Source organism: Scyliorhinus torazame, chromosome 15, assembly GCF_047496885.1.
Source record: "Scyliorhinus torazame isolate Kashiwa2021f chromosome 15, sScyTor2.1, whole genome shotgun sequence".
Classification (NCBI taxonomy): domain Eukaryota; kingdom Metazoa; phylum Chordata; class Chondrichthyes; order Carcharhiniformes; family Scyliorhinidae; genus Scyliorhinus; species Scyliorhinus torazame.
In genome coordinates, this window is record NC_092721.1 from 114,890,090 (window position 1) to 114,905,517 (window position 15,428).

General features: G+C 48.0%; 1 protein-coding gene across 2 annotated transcripts in view; it reads right to left on the reverse strand.

Annotated features, from left to right (window-relative positions):
* Nucleotides 1-13,848: 13,848 nt before the first annotated feature.
* Nucleotides 13,849-15,428, reverse strand: part of rev1 (REV1 DNA directed polymerase) — a 232,101-nt gene continuing 230,521 nt past the window's right edge. For both annotated transcript variants that reach the window (XM_072476592.1, XM_072476593.1), the window contains one exon: nt 13,849-14,298. In XM_072476592.1, the coding sequence (XP_072332693.1) occupies nt 14,187-14,298 (112 nt within the window). In that variant the 3' untranslated portion in view covers nt 13,849-14,186. The remainder of the gene's footprint in view (nt 14,299-15,428) is intronic.

Sequence of the window (15,428 nt, forward strand, 5' to 3'; positions counted from 1 at the left end):
AGGCCAGAACGTCTGTGTCGTGTTGGGTGTTCCGATGCACAAATGATCCAACACGGCTGTAGATGGTACAACTCTGTTTTATTGTCTTAAACAACGACAACTACTAACTGCTGGCTTAGGTTCGTGCTTCACCAGCTAACCTGTGGATGCAGCCCTATCACTATTTTGATGACGCACTCAGCACATGGTCTATGTCTGAGTGGCACGCTGTGAGCTCTGTGCTCTGAGCTATCTCCTGGTAGAATGAGCGGGAACTGTGGTGTTCCCTGTTTTATAGTGCGTGTGCTCTCACTGGTGATTGGCTGCGATGTTGTGTGTGTGTTGGTTGGTCCAACTACCTGTCCATCAGTGTGTGTGTGATTGCACCATGATATGCTGATGTGGATATCATGACAGTCTGCCTCTTTCTCCTCCTGGATTCCCGAGTCTTCCGACACCCTGAAAATCACCACCTCTGGATTTGGTGCCACCCTTCTTTTCAATACTTTGGACATGACGTCCGCAAACCCCTGCCAGAATCCCCTAAGCTTCAGGCATGTCCAAAACATGTGAACGTGGCTCGTTGGTCCTCCCGCACCTGTCTTCCACTCCAAAGAACCTGCTCATCCGGGCCACTGTCATGTGAGCCCGGTGAATGACCTTCAACTGTATCACGCTGAGCCTGGCACATGTTATGCACGTGTTGACTGCTCAACGCATCCACTCAGAGACCGGCCTCGAACTCTCCACCTAATTCCTCTTCCCATTTGTGTTTCAGCTCCTCGGTCTGTGTTTCCTCTGACCCCAAAGCTCCTTATAAATGTCCAAAACCCTTCCTTCTCCCACCCACACTCTGGAAACTACCCTATCCTGTATCCCCTTTGGTGGAAGGAGTGGGAAGGTTGAGACCTGCCTGCGTAGGAAGTCTCGCGCCTGCAGATACCTAAATTAATTCCCTCCCGTCAGTTCAAATTTCACCTCCAGTTCCCTCAAGCTGGGAAAGCTCCCTTCTATAAACATATCGCCATCCTCTCGATCCCTGCTCTCTACCACCTCCGGAACCCTCCATCTAACCTCCCCGGGCCAAACCGGTGATTATTACAGATTGGAGACCAGACCGATGCTCCCTCCACCCCCACATGCCTCCTCCATTGCCCCCAGACCTTCAGGGCCACCACCACCATGGGGCTGGTGGAGTAGCGTGCCGGCGGGAACGGCAGAGACGCCGTTACCAACACCCCCAAACTAGTGCCCTTACAAGATGCTGCCTCTATTCGCTCCCACACCGACCTCGTCCCCCACTGCAGCCTAAATTAGCCCAATGCCAGCCTGTTCATCTTAACACTTGCCACGGGCACCTGATACAGCAGCCTGACCCCGCCCAAATCCAAACCGCCCCAGTACCTCCCACAGATAATCCCATTCCACCCAGTCAAATGCCTTCTCTGCGTCCATTGCGACCACTACCTCTATGTCCCTACCCTCTAGAGGCATCATGATAACATCCAACAGCCTTCTTACATTGGCCACCAACTGCCTCCCCTGCACAAATCCCGTCTGGTCCTCCCAAATCACGTCCGGAACGCAGTCTTCAATCCTTGAGGACAAGATCTTAGCCAGCAATTTGGCATCTACATTTAGTAGGGAGATCGGTCTGTAGGACCCGCATAACTCCGGGTCCTTATCCCACTTCTGGATAAATGACATAGTGGTCGGACTTCCGGGTGCGGCGATGACCAGCTGAGTCGCACGTTTCGGCAGCTCCCGGTGAAACGGACTTTTGGGCTCATGATAGGAGCCCCAACGACAATTTTGACGGCTAAAAACACTGTGCGGTAAACCAGAAGGGAATCCCCCCTGGATACGGATGAAAAAAGGAGGAGAAAGTGGCCGGATTGCAGTGGATCCTTTAGAACAGCGGCAAGGAAGGCAAGCAAAAACCAAGATGGCGTCGGAAGGTGGCAGTTTAACATGGGGCCCTGAACAACAAGAGTTCTTGAAATGCTGTGTGGAAGAGCTCAAAAAGGAAATGAAGAAAGAGCTGTTGGCCCCGATACTACAGGCGATCGAAGGGCTAAAGAAGGAACAAAAGACCCAGGAGCGGGAGCTTCGGGTCGTGAAGGCAAAGGCAGCCGAGAATGAGGATGACATACAGGGCCTGGTGGTGAAGACGGAGACGCATGAGGCACATCAGAAACGATGTGTGGAAAGGTTGGAGGCACTGGAGAACAACGCAAGGAGGAACAACCTGAGGATTCTCGGTCTTCCTGAAGGTGCGGAGGGAGCGGACGTCGGGGCATATGTGAGCACGATGCTGCACTCGTTAATGGGAGCGGAGGCCCCGGCGGGTCCGTTGGAGGTGGAGGGAGCATACCGAGTGATGGCGCGAGGACCGAGAGCAGGAGAAATTCCCAGAGCCATAGTGGTGAGATTCCTCCGTTTTAAGGATAGAGAAATGGTCCTTAGATGGGCAAAGAAAACTCGGAGCAGTAAATGGGAGAACGCGGTGATCCGCGTTTATCAAGACTGGAGTGCGGAGGTGGCGAGAAGGAGGGCGAGCTTTAATCGGGCCAAGGCGGTGCTTCATAAAAAGAAGATAAAATTTGGAATGCTGCAACCGGCAAGACTGTGGGTCACATATCGAGGGAGGCACCACTACTTTGAGACGGCGGATGAAGCGTGGACTTTTATTGTGGAAGAAAAACTGGAATGAGCGGGTTATTAAAAAGAACGTTTGAACAAAGTGGTGGGGCGAATGTGGGGGGCGAAGAGGGGGGTTAAAAAGGGGGGAAAGAGGAGTTTTATGTACTAATCCTGCGAGGTGGTAACTTTTCTCTCTTCCACAGGTGGTGATGGGGGGAGGAGGGGAGGTGGAGGAGATGGGGCGTTGGCCATTGGGGGCGGGGCCAAGGGAGAAGCGCGGGCTTGGTTCCCGCGCTATGATAATCATGTCGGGAATAGAGAAGCAGGAAGGAAGGGGCGTCGCACGGTGCGAGCCGAGGTCACGGGGGGAAGCCGAGGTCGGCCAGAGTTTGCTGACTTCTGGGAGCAACATGGGGGGAGTAATTACGCTAGCGGGGGATCTAGCGGGGAGGGTGGGAGGGGGGAATTAATGGGTTGCTGCTGCTGGGGAGAGGGGGTAGCTGGTATGGGAGGGGATGGGCGGGGGGGCACCGCCTGGGGGAGATACAGCTGCGTGGGAACCGGGTGAGGAGCTGGAAAAAGGGGATGGCTAATCGACAAGGGGGGGGGTAGGAAGCCCCCCAACCCGGCTGATCACGTGGAACGTGAGAGGGCTGAACGGGCCGATAAAGAGGGCACGGGTACTCGCACACCTTAAGAAACTTAAGGCAGATGTGGTTATGTTGCAGGAAACGCACCTGAAACTGATAGACCAGGTTAGGCTACGCAAAGGATGGGTGGGGCAGGTGTTCCATTCGGGGCTATATGCGAAAAACAGGGGGGTGGCTATATTAGTGGGGAAACGGGTAATGTTTGAGGCAAAGACTATAGTGGCGGATAACGGGGGCAGATACGTGATGGTGAGTGGCAAACTACAGGGGGAGACGGTGGTTTTGGTAAACGTATATGCTCCGAACTGGGATGATGCCAATTTTATGAGGCGGATGCTAGGACGCATTCCGGACCTAGAGATGGGAAAGCTGATAATGGCGGGAGATTTTAATACGATGTTGGAACCAGGGCTGGATAGGTCGAAGTCCAGGACTGGAAGGAGGCCGGCAGCAGCCAAGGTACTTAAAGATTTTATGGAGCAGATGGGAGGTGTAGACCCGTGGAGATTTAGCAGACCTAGGAGTAAGGAGTTCTCGTTTTTCTCCTATGTCCATAAAGTCTACTCGCGAATAGACTTTTTTGTGCTGGGAAGGGCGTTGATCCCGAAGGTGAGGGGAACGGAGTATACGGCTATAGCCATTTCGGATCACGCTCCACACTGGGTAGACTTGGAGATAGGGGAGGAAACAGGAGGGCGCCCACCCTGAAGAATGGACATGGGACTAATGGCAGATGAGGGGGGGTGTCTAAGGGTGAGGGGGTGCATTGAAAAGTACTTGGAACTCAATGATAATGGGGAGGTCCAGGTGGGAGTGGCCTGGGAGGCGCTGAAGGCGGTGGTTAGAGGGGAGCTGATATCAATAAGGGCACATAAAGGGAAGCAGGAGAGTAAGGAACGGGAGCGGTTGCTGCAAGAACTTTTGAGGGTGGACAGACAATATGCGGAAGCACCGGAGGAGGGACTGTACAGGGAAAGGCAAAGGCTACATGTAGAATTTGACTTGCTGACTACGGGCACTGCAGAGGCACAATGGAGGAAGGCACAGGGTGTACAGTACGAATATGGGGAGAAGGCGAGCAGGTTGCTGGCACACCAATTGAGGAAAAGAGGAGCAGCGAGGGAAATAGGGGGAGTGAGGGATGAGGAAGGAGAGATGGAGCGGGGAGCGGAGAGAGTGAATGGAGTGTTCAAGACATTTTATAAAAAATTATATGAAGCTCAACCCCCGGATGGGAGGGAGAGAATGATGGGCTTCTTGGATCGGCTGGAATTTCCCAAGGTGGAAGAGTAGGAAAGGGTGGGACTGGGCGCACAGATCGAGGTAGAAGAAGCGGTGAAAGGAATTAGGAGCATGCAGGCGGGAAAGGCCCCGGGACCGGATGGATTCCCAGTCGAATTCTATAGAAAATATGTGGACTTGCTCGCCCCGGTATTGACGAGGACCTTTAATGAGGCAAAGGAAAGGGGACAACTGCCCCCGACTATGTCTGAAGCAACGATATCGCTTCTCTTAAAGAAGGAAAAGGACCCGCTACAATGCGGGTCCTATAGACCTATTTCCCTCCTAAATGTAGATGCCAAGATCCTGGCCAAGGTAATGGCAATGAGAATAGAGGAATGTGTCCCGGGGGTGGTCCACGAGGACCAAACTGGGTTTGTGAAGGGGAGACAGCTGAACACGAATATACGGAGGCTGTTAGGGGTAATGATGATGGCCCCACCAGAGGGGGAAACGGAGATAGTAGTGGCGATGGATGCCGAGAAAGCATTTGAGAGTGGAGTGGGATTATTTGTGGGAGGTGTTGAGGAGATTTGGTTTTGGAGAGGGGTATGTTAGATGGGTGCAGCTGTTGTATAGGGCCCCGATGGCGAGCGTGGTCACGAATGGACGGGGATCTGCATATTTTCGGCTCCATAGAGGGACAAGGCAGGGATGCCCTCTGTCCCCATTATTGTTTGCACTGGCGATTGAGCCCCTGGCGATAGCGTTGAGGGGTTCCAAGAAGTGGAGGGGAGTACTTAGAGGAGGAGAAGAACACCGGGTATCTTTGTATGCGGACGATTTGCTACTATACGAGGCAGACCCGGCGGAGGGGATGCCAGAAATAATGCGGATACTTGGGGAGTTTGGGGATTTTTCAGGGTATAAATTGAACATGGGGAAAAGTGAGTTGTTTGTGGTGCATCCAGGGGAGCAGAGTAGAGAAATAGAGCACCTACCGTTGAGGAAGGTAACAAGGGACTTTCGTTACCTGGGGATCCAGATAGCCAAGAATTGGGGCACATTGCATAGGTTAAATTTAACGCGGTTGGTGGAACAAATGGAGGAGGATTTCAAGAGATGGGATATGGTATCCCTGTCACTGGCAGGGAGGGTGCAGGCGGTTAAGATGGTGGTCCTCCCGAGATTCCTCTTTGTGTTTCAGTGCCTCCCGGTGGTGATCACAAAGGCTTTTTTTAAAAGGATTGAAAAGAGCATCGTGGGTTTTGTGTGGGCCGGGAAGACCCCGAGAGTGAGGAAGGGATTCTTACAGCGTAGCAGGGATAGGGGGGGGCTGGCACTACCGAGCCTAAGTGAGTATTATTGGGCTGCTAATATTTCAATGGTGAGTAAGTGGATGGGAGAGGAGGAGGGAGCGGCGTGGAAGAGATTAGAGAGGGCGTCCTGTAGGGGGGCTAGCCTACAGGCTATGGTGACAGCCCCATTGCCGTTCTCACCGAGGAACTACACCACAAGCCCGGTGGTGGTGGCTACACTGAAGATTTGGGGACAGTGGAGACGGCATAGGGGAAAGACTGGAGCCTTGGGGGGGGTCCCCGATAAGAAACAACCATAGGTTTGCCCCGGGGGGAATGGATGGGGGATATGGAATGTGGCAAAGAGCAGGAATAACGCAACTGAAAGATCTGTTTGTGGATGGGAAGTTCGCGAGTCTGGGAGCGCTGACCGAGAAATATGGGTTGCCCCAAGGGAATGCATTCAGGTATATGCAACTGAGGGCTTTTGCGAGGCAACAGGTGAGGGAATTCCCGCAGCTCCCGACACAAGAGGTGCAGGACAGAGTGATCTCAAAGACATGGGTGGGGGATGGTAAGGTGTCAGATATATATAGGGAAATGAGGGACGAAGGGGAGACTATGGTAGATGAACTAAAAGGGAAATGGGAAGAAGAGCTGGGGGAGGAGATCGAGGAGGGGCTGTGGGCAGATGCCCGAAGCAGGGTAAACTCGTCGTCCTCGTGCGCCAGGCTAAGCCTGATTCAGTTTAAGGTATTACACAGGGCGCATATGACTGGAGCACGGCTCAGTAAATTTTTTGGGGTGGAGGATAGGTGTGCGAGGTGCTCGAGAAGCCCAGCGAATCATACCCATATGTTTTGGTCATGCCCGGCACTACAGGGGTTTTGGATGGGGGTGACAAAGGTGCTTTCAAAAGTAGTGGGGGTCCGGGTCGAACCAAGCTGGGGATTGGCTATATTTGGGGTTGCACAAGAGCCGGGAGTGCAGGAGGTGAGAGAGGCCGATGTTTTGGCCTTTGCGTCCCTAGTAGCCCGGCGCAGGATATTGTTAATGTGGAAAGAAGCCAAGCCCCCGGGGGTGGAGACCTGGATAAATGACATGGCAGGGTTTATAAAGCTAGAGCGGATTAAGTTCGTTCTAAGGGGGTCGGCTCAAGGGTTCAGCAGGCGGTGGCAACCGTTCATCGAATACCTCGCAGGAAGATAGATGGAATGGAAAAAAGAAGGCAGCAGCAGCAGCCCAGGATCGGGGGGGGGGGAGGAGGAGGAACCAGAAGGACTCTCAGGGTTGTTAATATATACTGTATAATATATATAGGTCGTTGCGACAGATAATTATATATTGGACTGTTAAATTATATTGTTGGAGAGTGTTACTTGTGATAAGGCAGTTGCCAATTAGGGTCAGTTTTCATTTTTGTTATTTATTATTTATTCATTTTTTGTTTATAAAATAGGTCATTGTTATTTGTGTTGTTATAATATTGTGTAAAGGATGCACAATGTACTGTGTTGGTTGACCAAAAATTTTCAATAAAATATTTATAAAAAAAAAAAAATGACATAGTGGCCTGTGACATCGTTGGGGGCAGCCCCCCTCACTTCCTTGCCTCATTAAATGTCCTCATCAGCAGTAACCCCAGCATCCCAGAGAGCGTTTTGTAAAACTCCACGGGGTACCCATCCTCTCCCAGGGCTTTACCCGACTGCATGGCCTTCAGCCCTTCTGCTATCTCTTCCAACCCGATCGGGGCCCCCAGCCCTTCTACCAAGTCTTCATCAACCTTCGGGAACTTCAGCCCCCCCGAAGAACTGCTCATCCCCTCCGGCCCAGCTGGGGGCTCCGACTCATAGTCTGCTGTAGAATTCCTTGAACGTCTTATTGACCCCAGCTGAATTGCCGACCAGATTCCCATCTCTGTCCCTTACTTTCCCAATCTCCCTGTCCGCCTCCCGCTTTCTAAGCCACTGCGCAAGCATTCTACTGGCCTTCTCCCCATATTCATAGATCACCCCCCTCGCCTTCCTCAGCTGCTCTATCTCCTTCCCTGTAGTTAACAAACCAAACTCCACTTGTAGCCTCTGTCGTTCCCTTAGAAGCCCTGCCTCTGGGGTCTCCGCATACCTCCTGTCGACCTGTAGTATTTCCTTTATCAGTCGATCCATCTCTGCTATATCTGCCTTCTCCCTGTGGGCCTGTATTGAGATCAGCTCCCCTCTAACCACCGCCTTCAGCACCTCCCAGAATATCGCAGCCGAAACCTCCCCCGTGTCGTTGACTTCCGGATAGTTCTGGATACATTTCGTCAGCCGCCCACACACAGCCTCATCAGCTGAAAGTCCCACGTCCAGCCTCCTGTGCGGGGCCTGGCTACTCTCCTTGCTCACCTGTAGGTCAACCCAGTGCGGGACATGATCTGAGATCGTGATCGCTGAGTACTCAGTGTCCACTACCCCCGTCAGTAAAGCCCCTGTTCAGGATATAAAAGTCAATCCAGGAGTACACTTTATGCACGTGCGAATAGAAGGAAAACTCCTCCACTCTCGGCCGCCCAAATCTCCATGGGTCCACCTCCCCCATCTGCTCCATAAACCCCTTTAGCTCTTTGGCCATTGCTGGCACCCTGCTTGTCCTTGAGCTAGATCGGTCTTGCCCTGGGTTAATGACTGCGTTGAAGTCCCCCCCCATCATACTTCCCCCCCCCCATAACCAGCTTATGCGTTTCCAGGTCCGAGATCTTCCCCAACATCCTCCTTCTGAACTCCACACCATCCCAATTCGGCGCGTACACATTCACGAGTACCACCGGCAGCCCGTCCAGCTTTCCACTGACCATTATTTACCGACACCCTACTTCCGCAACTATTCTTTCCGCTTCGAATGACACTCGCTTATTAATCAGGATCGCGACCCCTCTAGTCTTAGAGTCCATCCCTTCCTGAGTCTGACCTGGTCTGTTACTCTAAGGTGCGTCTCCTGCAACATTGCCACGTCCGCCTTCAGTCCCCTCAAATGCGTGAACACTTAACCAGACCATTTAGCCCTCTTACATTCCATGTGATCAGCCTGGTTGGGGGGCTTCTCGCCCCCCCCCCCCCCCCCACCCACCCACTGTCGGCTGATCAGCCATCACCTTTCTCGGGCCAGTCTCCAGCCCGTGCCCCACGCATCCGCAGGCCTGCCCCCCCCCCCAGAGCAGCCTCCGTTCCCGACCTCCCTATTGTCCCACAGCAAAAGTCCCTCCCCATCAGCAGAGCGTTTACCTCCCTTTCCCCCCTAGTAACAGCACTATACACACAGCCCCCTCCAACAAGCATAGCATCTACTCACCCCCCACTGCGCTTCCGTGAGCTTGCCCACTCAGCTAGCTTGGTGGCCCCTGCCCATGGCGCCAGACATTTTCCCACCTATTGTTCCCTCCCCCCGCTCGGAGACACATATGCAAACGTAAACAATCCCAATCCAATTGCCCAAAAGAAACACACAAAGAAAATTAAAAAGATCAAACATCTAACATTCACACCTCCATCCCCCATCAGTGCAAATGCAAATTTTAACTCAAGCAGCTCGCCCGCAGACCCCAACTCAATACAAAAGGCATTACAAGTAACATCCAAAGACAAAAACTTTAAAAAAAAAATAACTGCAAAGAGAAGAAAAAAAACACATGAGCACTCCAGCAAAGTTCAGTCCAAACCCTCAGTCCACTACCAGCCCTTTCCTTCTAGCAAAGTCCATCGCTTCCTCGGGCGACTCGAAGTAAAAATGTTGCTCTTCGTGCATAACACAGACGGGCCAGGTACAGTAATCCAAACTTTACCTTCTTCTTAAAAAGGCTCGATTGTATCTGGTTGAACCCTGCTCTTCCCCTGGCCACGTCCGCTCTCAAATCCTGATATATATGCAGGACGCTGTTCTCCCATTTGCAGCTCTGCGTCTGCCTGGCCCACCGTAGAATGCACTCCTTGTCAAGGTACCTGTGGAATCTCACCACCATTGCTCTCGGGGGGGGGGGGGGGGTCACCCACACGCGGCATCCTCGCTAGCGCTCTGTCGACCTCCAAGGGTCGGGAGAACATCTCCTCCCCCTGTAGCTTCTCAAACATAGCCGCTCTGTATGCCCCTGCGTCCGTTCCTTCGGATCCCTCTGGGAGACCCACGATTCTCAGGTTCTGCCAGCGAGACCTGTTCTCTAGATCCTCCACCTTCTCCTGGAGCCTTTTCTGTTGGTCTCTCAACATTCCCACCTCCAACTCCACTGCAGCTTGGTGCTCCTCCTGCTCAGTCAATGCCTTCTCCACTTTCTGGATCGTCCGATCTTGAGCATCCAGTCTGAGTTCCAGTTGACTCCTTAATCGGATCCAAGCCCTCCTGTATAAACTGCATCAACTGCTCTGTCGACTGCTGGGTCGTCAAGCCAGAACTCCGGTCCTCTGCCATGCTTTCTCCCTTTGCAGCCTCAGCCCAAGCTTTCTCTGTTCGCCTATTTCTTTCTTTGCGAGCATTCCTGGTCCGCTTCTCCATGCACTGATGTTGGATTCCTCTTCACAATTGCGTTCAACATCAATTTTCCACTTCAGATCCGAAAAAAGTCAGGGAAAAAGGTCCAAAGTTCCGACCCGAGTGGGAGCCACCAAATGTGCAACCTACTCCTTCATAGTCGCACCGGAAGTCCCAACTGCTCCTTTTTATCACCATAATTCCTCGGCATTTATTTTTGCCAACACTCCTCCAATAATCATCTAGGGACATACTACGGAGTACTAACTCCCGGATTAGGCAAGCATATGCTGCAGAAATATGATAAAAAGGATTACAAAAATAGATCCAGAGCCAGATAAAAAGCTGCTATTCCTGCACCCAATTACGTGGTCTCCTCGACCTTATTTACCACATTGTGTTCATACACATGCACTGTTGGGGTACTGCATCGTCATCTCTTTCCCAGCCCTATAACCATCCATCTGCAGGACCTCATCCCTCTGCCTACCTATCTGTTGGTACCAACATGGACCATAGCTTCTGGCTGTTCATCCTCTCCAAACCGTTCTTGAACCGCAGTGCTACTGTTAACCCTGGCACCAGGAAGGTAACATGACACCCTGGATTCAAATTTATAACAGCAGAAATGCCTGTTCAGTCCCCTAGTTCTCAAATTCCCTTTGCTTTTCGAATCTTTCTCCTGCACGACCACCACCACATACAGCTGAACCAGCTGTGGTGTCATGGACTTGGCGCTGGTTGCACTCTCCAGACGAACCATCATTCAAACCAATATTAATTCAAGGGACTTCTGCACTACCTGCCTGGTCTTCCTCGTATTTCTGGCAATCACCTATTCTTTCTTACCAGTCCACAAACCCTTAGCGACAAAGTGATCACATCTAGGAATGTTATTCATGAGATTCTGGACCTCGAGGATGCACTGCAGTGATGGTAGCTGCTGTTGAAGCTCCGTATCTTGGAGAGGGAGCTGCTCCAGCTGACATTTACCACATATGTGGCTATCCAGGATACGAGACGCTTCCAAGAGTTCTTGCATGGAACAGGATGTGCACTCCACAGGACTAAAATACCCTGCCACACCTCGATTTATTAAACAATGAACTGACTTAACAGAAATATATTTGAGACTTAAATAACCAAAAACTCATCAGCTACTCACCAATCAGCTGCTTCCCATGTGCTGACATGACTTTATTTTATAAGCAGTTGACCTATATTTTACTTCATTTATAATAATAATAATCTTTGTCACACGTAGACTTACATTAACACTGCAATGAAGTTACTGTGAAAAGCCCTTAGTCACCACAGTCCGGCGCCTGTTCGGGTACACAGAGGGAAAATTCAGAATGTCCAAATACCTAACAGCACATCTTTCGGGACTTGTTTACTGCCCATGTCTCAGATTTCAATTTACTGAAGAATTCCAAACCCTTGCTATTTAATTTTAATTATCTCTAGATTTGATTAATGAATTGAACATTGATATAATTTTATGATAAATGATTTAACTGCCTTTAGTTTTTTGCTAATTGATTTAATCTTACTTTATACTTGTTTAATTAAATTGCAATAACAATTAAAAGCTTACTAGTGTAGTCAACCCACCTGATTCCTTGCAAAATATCCTCATATCTCACTACTGCTTCTCCCTCCTAATCCTCTTTGCTGTTCTGCCAGTGGTTTCCGCAACCGTACCATGTATAATCTGCAGCCTAAATTCTAGATTATATTTTTAGGCAACAAATATATATTATATTGGGAAAACAGTAATATATTTGATATATTAATGGAATAAATCTCTGATAACGGATACTACAAACATGTCGCTATTGTGTATTATCAGAATCTACTGAAGCTAGAACTGATGTAATTGAGTTCTGCTTAATGAGTTGTGGTTCATTGGGTTTATTTGCAGGCACCAGAAAAATCTAGGGTTCCATCACTGTTAAATGATCTTAGTTGCTGTGTCCAGAAGAAAGATGCCGAGCAATTCTGGTCACTAGCAGCAACCTTTGCCATAGGAGCACGTGTGTATATATACTGGGCAAAGGAAGAATCAGGTTTGACTTAAATGCTCCCTGCAATTATATCTTAGCTTTTCAAAAGTCATTAATAAAGTGCCACACAAAATATTGTTACACAAGTTAAGGGCTCATGGAGATGGGGGTAATAAATCCTGAATAAACATGGATAAGGTTCTAGTTATAGAACAGAAAACAGAGACTAGGAATAAATGGGTAATTTTCAGGTTGACAGACTACAAGTGTTCCTTGGATTAGTGCCAGGTCCTGAGCTATTTATGGCTTTGAAGGGACCAAATGTAAGTTTTCTGACGATACACAGCTTGTTGGGAAAGTAAACTGTGAGAAGGACAAAGAATCGGTAAGTATAGTTAAGGCAGTGGGCAAAAAGATGACAATATAATCTGGAAATATTTTGGGAAAAAAATGTTCCATTAGTTGTCTTGTCAATGAGACAAAATCAACATGCAGCTACAATAAAACAATGAGGGAGGCAAATTGTATGTCGGCCTTTATTGTAAGTGTCTGGAGTATAATTGTAAGTCTTGCTGGACTTGTAGAAGGTTTTGCAAAGACCATACCTAGAATAGTGTAGAGCTCTGATCACCATACATAGGGAAGGATATACTTACTCAAGAGAATGTAACAAAGGTTCACCAGATTCCTGGCATGGGAGGTCGTCCTTTGAAGAGAGTTTGAATAGAATAGGCCTACATTCTGACATTTAGAAAGAGAGATCCAATTGAAAAATAAAAGATCGAGCGGACTTGACAGGGTAAATGTTGTGATTGTTTCCCCGGCTGAAAAGTCTAGAACTTGGGGGCATAGTGTCTTGGGTAGACAGGAAAATAAATGTCTTCACTTACAGGATTGCGAATCTTTGGAATTCTCTATCCCTGAGGGCTGTGGATGCTCAGTCATTGTGTATATTCAAGGTTGAGACTAATATATTTTGGACTAAAGGAATTAAGTAATAAGGGGTTTGGGGATGAAAATAGAGTTGATGATGAAGATCAACCACAATCTTCTTGAATGGCAGGGCAGGTAGAGGGGGCTGTATTTACTACCCTGCTCCTATTTCTTATGTTTTTAAACACTGGCACTCAAATGAGAGTTTTCGTGAATAATGTCTCCCACTTTGCCTCAGAACAAGACATTATTGGGAGAATTGTAGCCTGGTAAGCAGTAAACAACCCAAGGTGGTGAGTGGGGTTCATAGGAAAGAAAATGGGCATTTCAGTTTGTTTTCAAACCACGTAAATTGTTTCCAACCACTAATTTTTCAGCTTTATTAGTATTTATTTACAGTATTGATATCCTATTATTGAGGTAAATAAATTATAGATGCTCACTATCATAGGAAATATGCAAAACATTTCTCAGTCTGAGAGCAGTAAGATTCAGGTAGTAGCAACTAACTACTTTCACTAAACGATATTACTGACATTTATTGCATCAACAGTTTGTGCCTGAAATGCCAATGTATCATATAATATAATTCAAACTTAAAAAAATTAGATGAGATTTGTTATAAATTCACAACAAACATTTTTTATTAAATAGAAGTAAACACTAAAAAACAAACTTTATAAACAACAATTTTGTAAATACAATGTATTCTACATACATGATACTTTTTACAACACAATTATTTACATGCAACTCCAACAAGAATTTGGCACACAATTTTGCCAAGAAAAAAAACCTACAAAATGTTTTTTCAATATCAGAAATGTTTTCATAAAAACACAATGTGTTACTACCATGCAAATTTTAAGAGCTTCACAAAGGATTTATGGCACAAGATGGGAGCTCCAGGCTCCAGTGTATTAGATTTTAAAAATATCACTAGCGTTGTCTTTTCATGTAAATTTCAACGTGCTTCCATAGATTTGCTGCATTACAACTTGAACATTGTCAAGAATGAAGTCAAAAGCCATGTTCCACAGGGAGTCTGCTGACTGCTGGATCAACCTGTCAGAAAACAGCAAATACATTGCTCTCAGAACATTGTGTTTTGAAAAATATAATTTTGCTTGCATTACTCTCATAGTGGTAAATAGCAACTGAATGGCACACCTGTACACTATATGTTAATGTTGCATAAAATAGACAAAGCTGATGATGCATCAAATTTGGATGGCTAAAATATTTATCTAAACATTTACTGAAATTTTTTTTGTGCGCATCAGATTATGGATGGCAAATAAAATGAGCAATAAAAATAAAATAACAAAACTGACATTATGATTTGTGGAGAGAGAAGAGTGGATATTTCAATTGTGGACCTGCACCCAAAATGTTGATTCATCTGTTGTTTGCTCAAGTACTGTCTGACATTCTGGGGCGGCACGGTGGTTAGCACTGCTGCTTCACAGCTCCAGGGATCCGGGTTCAATTTCTGCATGGAGTTTGCACTTTCTCCCAGTGTCTCGTGAGTTTCCTCTGGGTGCTCCAGATTCCTCCCACAGTCCAAAGGTGTGCAGGTTAGGTGGATTGTCCATGCTAAATTGCCCCTTAGTGTCCAAAATGTTAGGTGGGATTACTGGGTTATGGGGATAGGGTGGAGGTGTGGGCTTAAGTAGGGTGCTCTTTCCAAGAGCTGGTGCAGACTAGATGGGTCAAATGACTTCCTTCTACACTGTAAATTCTATGACTCCATGAACATCTCCAATACTGATAGGTATTGAGTATTTAGTAGTACCAAGGTTTTTTAAAATCAAAATCAAGTTAGCCTGGAATTATTGGTCGCAATTACCATCACTGGTACAGGCAGTCTATGGAGAGAGAAAAAAAAGAGCTCGAAAATGTAGCACATGAAACGTTGTAAAACGAACCTCTCACTTCAAATGGCATTATCGACCACTATTTCTGAACTGCGCTGCTTTGCGGTGGTCAACAGTTAATATTTCATAAGGGACCAAATCTCTCTGGCATTCTTCATTATTGTGACAATGTAACACACCATGGGATATTTTATATTAAGAATACATGGGTAGGTGTTTTTTTTGTTTTTCTACAGTTCTGACAGACAGTAAAAGCTGTAATACCAGCTCTCACAGTGGGTCATCTATCTCACTGCCTGAAGAGCTGGATTTTCTTTC